General features: G+C 43.6%; 1 protein-coding gene across 4 annotated transcripts in view; it reads left to right on the top strand.

Moving 5' to 3' along the window:
* plce1 (phospholipase C, epsilon 1) overlaps positions 1-12,539 on the top strand; it is a 482,678-nt gene that overhangs the window by 415,262 nt on the left and 54,877 nt on the right. For all 4 annotated transcript variants that reach the window (XM_063071694.1, XM_063071693.1, XM_063071692.1 and 1 more), the window contains one exon: positions 10,920-11,068. In XM_063071694.1, the coding sequence (XP_062927764.1) occupies positions 10,920-11,068 (149 nt within the window). The remainder of the gene's footprint in view (positions 1-10,919; positions 11,069-12,539) is intronic.

Genomic DNA, 12,539 nt, shown 5'->3' with positions numbered 1-12,539 from the left:
CTCTCCTGTTGTGAAAGGTGATATGGGAAACCAATCTGTCTGTTGAGTTAGTTTTTGTTGATGTTTTTTTACCTGATATTCAAACCATACACAGTGGATTCCAGTTATCAAAGTATGTATGCAGTATACAACCCTGAGTTTCGTCTTCCCACAGAGAGCCACAAAACAGTTAATTGGGACACTTTGGCCCAATTAAACAGCTGCCCCAATTAGCTGTAGTTTCATGGAAATAGTTAAAAACATATAAAAAAAGACAAACTACCATTCAATTGAGCAATGAATTATGTATTTAAATGAAATGCAAAACAAATTAGAACACTACCAATACCACTAAGGTTCTGTAAAACTGTGTATTAGATCCTAATAGTTTTCGGTGGAGGAACTCCTCCAATGTATTCTGCATGGTGTTTTGATTGACTGTAAAAGAACAAAATCAGCGTAGACACCTAGTGTAGATAATGGACTGTCTTCATACAATGCTTTTGGTGATCGCAAGACTTGAGTTTCATTCAAGATGATTGTTGATACCTTTAAATTCTTCATAGTCCTAATTTGTTGAAGTAGTAAAATCATTCTATTTTCACTCCCAATCGTTTTTGGCATCTCCAAGCCTGAATGTCTAAAAACCACAGTGAGCAAAATATTTCTAAATTATTTACTGCTTATTTCTCCCCAACTATCAGTGCCAAGAATCATTGCTTTTTGAACAGAAACACATGCAACTGAGGTTGTTTTAAAACTTTCCCTTCTAAACAATGTAGTGTCTGACATTCACACAAGTGAACGCAACTGACAGTAGTTAGAAACTGTTTGGTAACAGTCGCCTGTCCCAATTAAGCAGCATAGTGTCCCAAATAAGTAAATGAAATCCCAGCGATTTTCTCGTTAGTGTTTGTTCTGTATGAGTTATCCCAAAAAAGTAGCTCCCCTGATCAATCAATGACCCAATCAACCGGAATCCACTGTATGGCAATTCTTGTGGATTCCAGTTTACAATACCTCAAAAAAGATTTGTCTTATGAAGTTAATAGATCACTGATAAGTGCAAAGTAGACCATATGTTTCCCTGAACTGGGAAAACAATGGCATCTTGTGCCAAACTCTACACTGTCTACTCATATCTCTTGATACATATGCATACCTCAATGTTGTATTAGGGTGCCAGAGTAAAGTAGATACACAACTTATTGAAAATATTCATCATATCAATGGCATACTGTATGTGGAGGGAGAAATGGAGTTAATTTTTCAGATTAACGATCTTTTATCAGAGTTCTCAAGACTCTCTGTCTAAGCTCCATATGAAGAATGGAGATGCCTGTTAGTCTCTGGAGGGTCTAACCACTCTTACCTTGAGGACAGACAAGATTACAAATTCTTTGCAGTTATTTTGGCTATAAATTGATTAAATTGTTATAAAACAGAAAACAGATTGCCATTTATACGGCCAGTGTGAAACAAGCAAAAGCAAAAATATAGATAACATTTGCAAGTAGCTTAAAAGTTTATTAAGTTTAAAGTAAATTTATTATCAAACTACATATATGTTCTGAGATTAAATTTCTTGCGGCCATACTCATTAAATGCATAATAGGATAATAACCATAATAGAATCAATGGAAGGCCACAACAACCTGGGTGTTCACTCCTGTGCAAAACAGAACAAACTGTGCAAATATAAGAAGAAAGAAATAATAATAATAAATAAATAAATAAGCAATAAATATCAAGAATGCGAGATTAAGAGTCCTTGAATATAGAAACATAGAAACATAGAAAATAGGTGCAGGAGTAGGCCATTCGGCCCTTCGAGCCTGCACCGCCATTTATTATGATCATGGCTGATCATCCAACTCAGAACCCAGCCTTCCCTCCATACCCCCTGACCCCTGTAGCCACAAGGGCCATATCTAACTTCCTTTTAAACATAGCTAATGAACTGGCCTCAACAGTTTGCTGTGGCAGAGAATTCCACAGATTCACCACTCTCTGTGTGAAGAAGTTTTTCCTAACCTCGGTCCTAAAAGGCTTCCCCTCTATCCTCAAACTGTGACCCCTCGTTCTAGACCTCCCCAACATCGGGAACAATCTTCCTGCATCTAGCCTGTCCAATCCCTTTAGGATCTTATACGTTTCAATCAGATCCCCCCTCAATCTTCTAAATTCCAACGAGTACAAGCCCAGTTCATCCAGTCTTTCTTCATATGAAAGACCTGCCATCCCAGGAATCAATCTGGTGAACCTTCTTTGTACTCCCTCTATGGCAAAGATGTCTTTCCTCAGATTAGGGGACCAAAACTGCACACAATACTCCAGGTGTGGTCTCACCAAGGCCTTGTACAACTGCAGTAGTACCTCCCTGCTCCTGTACTCGAATCCTCTCGCTATAAATGCCAGCATACCGTTCGCCTTTTTCACCGCCTGCTGTACCTGCATGCCCACTTTCAATGACTGGTGTATGATGACACCCAGGTCTCGTTGCACCTCCCCTTTTCCTAATCGGCCACCATTCAGATAATAATCTGTTTTCCTATTTTTGCCACCAAAGTGGATAACTTCACATTTATCCACATTAAATTGCATCTGCCATGAGTTTGCCCACTCACCCAACCTATCCAAGTCACCCTGCATCCTCTTAGCATCCTCCTCACTGCTAACACTGCCACCCAGCTTCGTGTCATCCGCAAACTTGGAGATGCTGCATTTAATTCCCTCATCCAAGTCATTAATATATATTGTAAACAACTGGGGTCCCAGCACTGAGCCTTGCGGTACCCCACTAGTCACCGCCTGCCATTCTGAAAAGGTCCCGTTTATTCCCACTCTTTGCTTCCTGTCTGCTAACCAATTCTCCACCCACACCAATACCTTACCCCCAATACCGTGTGCTTTAAGTTTGCACACTAATCTCCTATGTGGGACCTTGTCAAAAGCCTTTTGAAAATCCAAATATACCACATCCACTGGTTCTCCCCTATCCACTCTACTAGTTACATCCTCAAAAAATTCTATGAGATTTGTCAGACATGATTTTCCTTTCACAAATCCATGCTGACTTTGTCCGATCATTTCACCGCTTTCCAAATGTGCTGTTATCACATCCTTGATAACTGACTCCAGCAGTTTCCCCACCACCGACGTTAGGCTAACCGGCCTATAATTCCCCGGTTTCTCTCTCCCTCCTTTTTTAAAAAGTGGGGTTACATTAGCCACCCTCCAATCCTCAGGAACTAGTCCAGAATCTAACGAGTTTTGAAAAATTATCACTAATGCATCCACTATTTCTTGGGCCACTTCCTTAAGCACTCTGGGATGCAGACCATCTGGCCCTGGGGATTTATCTGCCTTCAATCCCTTCAATTTACCTAACACCACTTCCCTACTAACATGTATTTCGCTCAGTTCCTCCATCTCACTGGACCCTCTGTCCCTTACTATTTCTGGAAGATTATTTATGTCCTCCTTAGTGAAGACAGAACCAAAGTAATTATTCAATTGGTCTGCCATGTCCTTGCTCCCCATAATCAATTCACCTGTTTCTGTTTGCAGGGGACCTACATTTGTCTTTATCAGTCTTTTCCTTTTTACATATCTATAAAAGCTTTTACAGTCCGTTTTTATGTTCTCTGCCAGTTTTCTCTCATAATCTTTTTTCCCCTTCCTAATTAAGCCCTTTGTCCTCCTCTGCTGAACTCTGAATTTCTCCCAGTCCTCAGGTGAGCCACTTTCTCTGGCTAATTTGTATGCTACTTCTTTGGAATTGATACTATCCCTAATTTCTCTTGTCAGCCACGGGTGCACTACCTTCCTTGATTTATTCTTTTGCCAAACTGGGATGAACAATTGTTGTAGTTCATCCATGCAACCTTTAAATGCCTGCCATTGCATATCCACCGTCAATCCTTGAAGTGTCATTTGCCAGTCTATCTTAGCTAATTCATGTCTCATACCTTCAAAGTTACCCTTCTTTAAGTTCAGAACCTTTGTTTCTGAATTAACTACGTCACTCTCCATGTTAATGAAGAATTCCACCATATTATGGTCAGTCTTACCCAAGGGGCCTCTCACGACAAGATCGCTAATTAACCCTTCCTCATTGCTCAAAACCCAGTCCAGAATAGCCTGCTCTCTAGTCGGTTCCTCGACATGTTGGTTCAAAAAACCATCCCGCATACATTCCAAGAAATCCTCTTCCTCAGCACCTTTACCAATTTGGTTCACCCAGTCTACATGTAGATTGAAGTCACCCATTATAACTGCTGTTCCTTTATTGCACACATTTCTAATTTCCTGTTTAATACCATCTCCGACCTCACTACTACTGTTAGGTGGCCTGTACACAACTCCCACCAGCGTCTTCTGCCCCTTAGTGTTACGCAGCTCTACCCATATCGATTCCACATCTTCCCGGCTTATGTCCTTCCTTTCTATTGCGTTAATCTCTTTTTTAACCAGCAACGCCACCCCACCTCCCCTTCCTTCGTGTCTATCCCTCCTGAATATTGAATATCCCTGAACGTTGAGCTCCCATCCCTGGTCACCCTGGAGCCATGTCTCTGTGATCCCAACTATATCATAATCATTAATAACAATCTGCACTTTCAATTCATCCACCTTATTACGAATGCTCCTTGCATTGACATATAAAGCCTTCAGGCACTCTTTTACAACTCTCTTAGCCCTTTTTAATGCTTGCCCTGGATTTGTCGGCCTGCCACTTTTACTTTTCCCCTTTGTACTTTTTGCTTCTACGCTCACTTTACACCCCTCTGTCTCTCTGCACTGGTTCCCATCCCTCTGTTGTGAACTAACCTCCTCACACCTAGCCGCTTTAATTTGATTCCCACCCCCCAACCATTCTAGTTTAAAGTCACCTCAGTAGCCCCCGCTAATCTCCCTGCCAGGATATTGGTCCCCCGAGGATTTAAGTGTAACCCGTCCTTTTTGTACAGGTCACACCTGCGCCAAAAGAGGTCCCAATGATCCAAAAACTTGAATCCCTGCCCCCTGCTCCAATCCCTCAGCCACGCATTTATCCTCCACCTCATCGCATTCCTACTCTCACTGTCGCGTGGCACAGGCAGTAATCCCGAGATTACTACCTTTGCCATAGGTTGTGGGAACATTTCAATGATGGGGCATATATAGTAGCACATTATGAGATCATTAGTATTTCTCCATGCTGTACCTTAATGGAGAAACTTGCATGATATTTGGAATTGAAGTAATACAATGAAGAAAATAATGTTTTTAATAAAAGGTATGTTTTGCATGCTTGGTTGGTCTGGTCACTCGTGCTTGGAAAGCAACCTCAGAAATATATTTGATAGGGTCTTATCACTTCCGTCCTTGTCCTAGGTGTTGCTGAGAATCAAGATCAGAAACAGCTACAGGGATCTGGGCATGCTCCCTTGCCCAACCCAATCCTCCACCCTATGCATGTCAAATGCACGATTTATTTAAAGTTGAAGTACTCATATGCATCTATCATGTAGGTTAGAAATGCAATGTTAATATGCAGAGTGGTTACATTAGGAAAGGAGGCCATTTGACTCAGTGAGTCAAAATGTCAGATTTGAACTGAGTAATGCTGGCAGTCCCATTCCTTGCCCATGCCTCATAGCTGTGCAGTTATTTTTTCTTCAGTGTTTAAAAAGCTCTCATTCACAGTTTCCTTGTGTCTTTTGCCCAAAATCAGCTACTCTCTCTGTACCCTTTTTTAGCCTGTCACCTCTGTCAAATCTCCTCTCAGCCTTCTTTATTCAAAATCATTTCTCTAATCGAAACTGTTGGTTCAAGTCCTTTGCTCTGCATCCTTTCTACCATATCTTTCCCTCGCCCTCTCTCGTCCTTCAAACCCGCTACATAGTGAGGTGACTGAACTGGGGTGTGCCTAATGCTTCGCCAGTGTTTCATACAGACTCAACATGACTTTTACATCTTTGCCTTTATGAAGCCCAGATGCTATATGCATTATTAATTGCTCTGTCAACATTTACTGCTGCATTCAAGGATTTATGCTCTAATACGGCTAGGTCCTCTTTCCTGAACACCCTTTAGAACTGTGCTATTAATATGTTGTTTCTCATTCTTTTTGTGCCAAGATGTATCACATCACACTTCTCTGTATCAAGTTGCTTCCGGTACTTGTCTGCCATTCTCCAAGCCATCTATGTAGTTTCATTGCAGTCTATTTCTATTTTCCTCACTGTTTACCACACTTTCAAACTATGTGTCACTGGCAAATTTGGACATTTTGCATTACACGCTAATATTTTACAGAAAAAATAATGTCCCAACAACGATCCCTGTCAATCATGCCCCAGTTTGGAAAAATAACCCAGCATGCTACGTAGCATCTATGGAAAAGAATACAGTCAATGTTTTGAACCAAGACCCTCCAGCAGAATTGGAGAAAAAAGGTAGATTTAAAAGGTAGGGTAAGGAAAGAGAGAAACACAAGGTGATAGGTGAAACCTGGAGGGGAAGGAATGACGTAAAGAGCTTGGGAGTTGATTGGTGGAAGAGATACAGGGCTGAAGAAGCAGGAGTCTGATAGGAGGAGACAGAAGACCATGGAAAAAAGAAAAGGGGGAGGCAATGGGCAGGCAAGGAGATAAGGTGTGGGAGAGGGAAAAGGGGATGGGGATTGGTGGGAGGGGGGCATTTCTGAAAGTCTGAGAAATCAATGTTCATGCCATCAGGTTGGAGGCTACCCAGACGGAATATAAGGTGTTGTTCCTCCATCCTGAGAGTGGCCTCATCGGCACAGTAGAGGAGGCGATGGATTAACATGGGAAGTGGAATTAAAATGGGTGGTACTGGGAGATCCCACTTCTTCTAGCAGACAGGGAGTAGGTGCTCGGTGTTGGGTCTCACCTATATACCAGAGGCCGCACCGAGAGCACCAAACACAGTATATGACCCCAACAGACTCACAGATGAAGTGTCACCTCACCTGGAAGGACGTTTTGGGGCCCTGATTGGTAGTGAGGGAGCAGGTATAGGGGCAGGTGTAGCACTTGTTCCGCTTGCAAGGGTAAGTGTCAGGAGGGAGATCAGTGGGGAGGGATGAATGGTCGCGTAGGGAGCGATTCCTGCAGAAAGCAGAAAGTGGGGGGAGGGAAAGATGTGCTTGGTGGTGGGATCCCATTGGAGGTGGCGGAAGTTCCGGAGAATTATGTGCTGGATGCGTGGGCTAGTGGCATGATAGACGAGGACAGGAGAAACCCTATCCCTGGAGGGAGGATGGGTTAAGAGCAGATTGCATGAAGTAGAAGAGATGTGGTTTAGGGCAGCATTGATAGTGGAGGAAGGGAAGCCCCTTCCTTTGAAAAAGGACATCTCCTTCATTCTTGAATGAAAAGCCTCATCCTGAGAGCAAATGCTACAGAGAGAAGGGGATGGCATTTTTACAAGCCACAGGGTGGGAGGAGGTATAGTCCAGGTAGCTGTGAGAGTCAGTGGATTTATAATAGACAACAGTAGATAAGCTGTCTCCAGAGGTAGCGACAGTGAGATTAAGAGAGGGAAGGGAAGTGTTGGAAATGGGCCGGGTAAATTTGAGGGCAGGGTGGAAGTTGGAGACAAAGTTGATGAAGTCGAGGAGCCCTGCATGACTGCAGGAAGCAGCACCAATGCAGTCGTCGATGTAGCGCAGGAAAAGTGGGGGCACGAACACCAGTGTAGACTTGGAACATAGACTGTTCCACGTAGCGAACAAAAAGGCAGGCATAGCTAGGTTCCATACGAGTGCCCATGGTTTTGTTTGCCCACTCCTTTTGTTTGAAGGAAGTGGGGGGAGTCAAAGCAAAGTTATTAAAAGTTGAGGACATGTTCTGTTAGTCAGAGGAGAGAGGTGGTGCAGGGGTCTAATATCCATAAAGAAAAGGAGAGCTTTGAGGCCTTCCTGGTGGGGGATGGAGGTGTATAGGGACTGGACATCCATAGTGAAAGTTAGATGATGGGGGCCAGGGAACTTGAAATCATTGAAAAGATCCAGAGCGTGTGAAGTGTCACAAATGTAGGTAGGAAGTGATTGAACAAGGGGGATAAAACAGAGTCAAGGTATGCAGACATGAGTTCAGTGGGGCAGAAACAATGGGTCTACCTGGACAAGTGGGTTTGCAGATCTTGGGTAGGAGGTAGAAACGGGAGGTGCGGTGTGCGGGAACTATGAGGTTGGTGGCAGTGGATGGGAGATCCCCAGAGCTAATAAGGTCAGTGATGGTGTGGGAGACAGTGGCCTGATGCTCCTTAGTGGGATCCTGTTCGAGGGGTAAGTAAGAGGAGGTGTCTGAGAGTTGTTGCTGGGCCTCAGCAAGGTTGAGGTCAGTCCACCAGACTACTAGAGCACCCCCTTTATCTGCAGGTTTTCTGCTGAAGTTAGAATTAGTGCGGAGGAAGTGGAGAGCAGAGTGCTCAGAAGGGGTGAGGTTGGAATTGGAGAGAGGAAGTCGAGACTGTTAACGTGTCTATGGATATCCAATCCCTGTACCCCTCCATCCCCACCTGGAAGGCCTCAAAGCTCTCCGTTCTGGACACCAGACCCAACCAGTTACCCACCACTACGACTGTGCTCCGTCTAACGGAACATGTCCACACTCTTAATAACTTCCCCTTTGGCTCCCACTTACTTCAAACGAAAGATGTAGCCATGGGCACTTGCATGGGTCCCAGCTATGACTGCCTTTTTGTTGGCTGTGTGGAACAATCTACGTTCCAAGCCTACACAGGTGTCCGTACCCCGCTGTTCCTACGCTACATCGGCGCCTGCATTGGTGCTGCTTCCTGCACCCATGAACAGCTCGTCAACATTATCAACTTTGCCTCCAACTTCCACGCTGCCCTCAAATTTACCCAGTCCATCTCTGACACCTCCCTCCCCTTTCTCGATCTCACTGTCTCTGTCTCTGGAGACGGTTTATTTACTGATGCCAGTTTTAAACTCACAGACCCACAGCTACCTGGACTATATCTCCTCCCACACTGTTAGTTGTAAAAGTGCCATCCCTTACTCTCTGCCACATCCGCTCTCAGGATGAGGTTTTTCGTTCCAGATGTCCTCCTTTTTCAAAGAAATGGGCTTCCCTTCCTCCACCATCAACGCTGCCCTCAACCGCATCTCTTCCATTTCACGCATCTCTGCTCTCCCCCATCCTCCCATAACCCTATCAGGGATAGGGTTCGTCTTGTCCTCACCTATCGCCCCACCAGCCTCCTCATCCAGCACATAATTCTCCAGGAATTCTGCCATCTCCAACAGGATCCCACTACTAAGCACATCTTTCTCTCCCCCCCCCCACCCAATTTCTGCTTTCCGTAGGGATCACCCCTTTGCGACTCTTTTGTCCATTCATCCCTCTCCACTGATCTCCCTCCTGGCACTTATCCTTGCAAGCAGAGCAAGTGCTACACCTGCCCCTACGTCTCCTCCATCAGGGCCCCAAAAAAGTCCTTCACCTGTGAGTCTGTTGGGGTCATATACTCTGTCCGGTAGGTGGTGTCCTGTAGGTTGGTGAGACCGACATAGATTGGGAGACCGCTTAGCCAAGCAGCTACGCTCCGTCCGCCAGAAGAGGCGGGATCTCCCAGTGGCCACTCATTTTAATTCCACTTCCCATTCCCATTCCGGTCTGCCACTCCATGGCCTCCTCTACTGTGGCAATGAGACCACAGTCAGTTTGGAGGAACAATACCTTATGTTTTGTCTGCGTAGCCTCCAACCTGATGGCGTGAACATCGATTTCTCAAACTCCTGGTAATGCCCCCTCTTCACCATTCCCCATTACCTTTTCCCTCTCTCACCTTATCTCTTTGCCTGCTCATCACCTCCTTCTGGTGCTCCTCCCACTTTTCTTTCTCCAATGGCCTTCTGTCCTCTCCTGTCAGACTCCCCCTTCTTAAGTCCTGTACTTCTCTCACCAATCACTTCCCAGCTCTTTACTTCACCCTTCCCCCTCCCAGTTTCACTTATCACCTTGTATTTCTCTCTCCCCTACCCCCACCCCACCTTTTAAAGCTACTCCTCATCTTTTTTCTTCAGTCCTGCCAAAGGGTCTCATTCGAAACGTTTGACTGTACTTTTTTCCACAGGTGCTGCCTGGTCTGCCGAGTTCCTCCAGCATTTGGTGTGTGTTGCTTGGATTTCCAGCAGCTGCCGATTTTCTCTCGTTTATTATTACTGCTTTCAACCTTATAAATAGATATCCTGTCCATGCTGCCTCTGCCCCTTTTAATTCCATAAGATTTAATTTTGCTTTCTAGCCTTTCCATAGGTCTTCATTAGATACTAACTGAAAATCCATGTGGACAACATCTATTGCATGCTGATGGTCAAAAAGCTGCAGAAGCTAGAAATCTGAATTTAAAACAGAAAATGCTGGAAACACTCAACAGGTCAGGCAGCATCTGTGGAAAAAGAATGAGAGCTAATGTTTCAGGTCTAAGATCCTTCATTCAAAATGAGAGATAGAAAGCAAGCTTTAGCTTAAGAGAGTAGGGTAAGGGAGTGTTTCGAACATTTTGTTTCCATCTATTGTTCTCCCTTCGTTAGTCTTCTAATCACCTCATTATAGAAAATCAATCAGGTTAATCAAAACATAATTTGCCTTTAATAGTTCCATGTTAGCTCTTGTTTATCAAACACAATAAAGTAAATTACAATGAAATAAGCCAGATTTCAAGAACATAGCGGGAAATTATCAATGCTCCCTTTTCATCTATTGATGATCTAGGAACATCTGTCCATTATAAACATCTGATTATTTTAATGACTAGGCATGCTTATTGCTACTGACTTAAAAATTGCTTTGCATATGATATGATGGAGTAATCTGCTCAAATCACATGTTTGGCTTTGATTACATTCTGTGCGTAACGTGAAGTTATCTGGTAATAATCCACCTTTTCCTTTCTAGACAATATTCTTGATGACAGGCCTGAAAGCAAGCCTTCAAGTGATAAATACCACTTCGAGTACACGGAGGAAACTCCACGCAGAATAAAGAAAATATCTTCAGATGCAATGCTGCTTAGCAAAGAAAAGGCAAAACAAAAGAGATTTATTGTGAGAAATACAACATTTACACTATATTTATAATTGTATGTAATTGTTATTTATTATTCTGGAAGAATTAACATAATAATGTCAGAAATTCTACCATTTATATGGTATATTAGAAGCAAGAACATTGGTCTCCTGTTGATTCAGAGTTGGGGTGATGAATGGAGTCTGAAGTGAATACTTATTTCATTGGTATTAGCCTGCGAAAAGGATGTGGAGGTTGGGGTGTTACGAAAGGGGCACACTAATATTCTTTGGCATACCTGACATCAGGAAGAAGGAAGTGTAGGATATATTGATTAGGTCAGATAAATTCCCTGGACCTGACAGGACTTATTCCAGGGTACTAATGGAAGCAAGAGAGATTGCTGGAGGTCTGACAGATCTTTTTGCAGTTGCCATAATCATGGGTGTGATACCAGAACATGGGAAGTTAACTAATATTGATCCCCCTTGTTTAAAAAGAGCAATCACAAAAACTTTGAAAGCTATGGGATGGGGAAACTTGCAACAGTAGCTAGGAAGTTGCTGGAAAGACTCTCTGAGGGACAGGGTTTATGTTCCTTTGCAAAAGCAGGAACTGATTAGAGAGGAATCAGCAAGTAGCAACAGAGAGGAGCGCAAAAGAGGTCCTCTCTAGATGAGAGAGGATAAAGAGCGATTGTTCTTGTTGTTGGGTACCATTCATGGATTGTGTAGTTGTCCATAGGGTTTTTGTGGCAAGATACAGAAGTAGGTTGCCAGGCCTTTCTTCCGCACAGATACTGCGGGTGCCCAGGTGAGGACCCTGGTTGGATTCGAACTCATGACCATCCGCCCTGAGGTCCAGTGCTGATGCCACTACACCACTGGCCAGCCCAGAAAGGCAGAAATGTAGAAGGCTGAGGAGTGATCTTGTTGAAGTTTATAAAATTATAAGGGGCATTGATAGGATAGATAGTTCTCTATTTCCCAAGCAAGGAAGTCTCGAACTAGAGGTCACAGGTTTAAGGAGAGAAGGGAGAACTTTGAAGGCAATCTGAGCAGTACATTTTGCACACACAGGAGTGAGCAGCCAGAGGTAATAGTAGATACAATATTTAAAAGGCATTTGGACAGGTATTGATATAGGAAAGGCATAAAGATAGGCAAATGAGATTAGCAAAGATAAGTCTCCCACTCAGCATGGACAAGGTGGTCTGTTTCTTGGCTGTGATATTTCTATAATATTGGGAATCATTATCCAGGAATTTCTAGCCACTATTGACATTCAATAGGATAACGTGGATAAAATATAGTTAGAAATTTCTAATGGCAGATAGTGCTTAAAGTCTGTGTGCAAATAGCTTTGTCTGGTATTTTAAAATTGATGTGTTTGTTTTTCAAAAACAACACTGAGAGGACTATCATGTGGAGATCTTCTGTTGCCCCAGAATTACTGTCCACTTAGCTTGCCTGCCCCTTTCCTACACAGTCTGTTCCAGACTGTCCCCTA

Source organism: Mobula hypostoma, chromosome 19, assembly GCF_963921235.1.
Source record: "Mobula hypostoma chromosome 19, sMobHyp1.1, whole genome shotgun sequence".
Classification (NCBI taxonomy): Eukaryota; Metazoa; Chordata; class Chondrichthyes; order Myliobatiformes; family Myliobatidae; genus Mobula; species Mobula hypostoma.
Note: the sequence above shows the minus strand (reverse complement) of the source record. Positions and strands in the feature narration are given on the sequence as shown.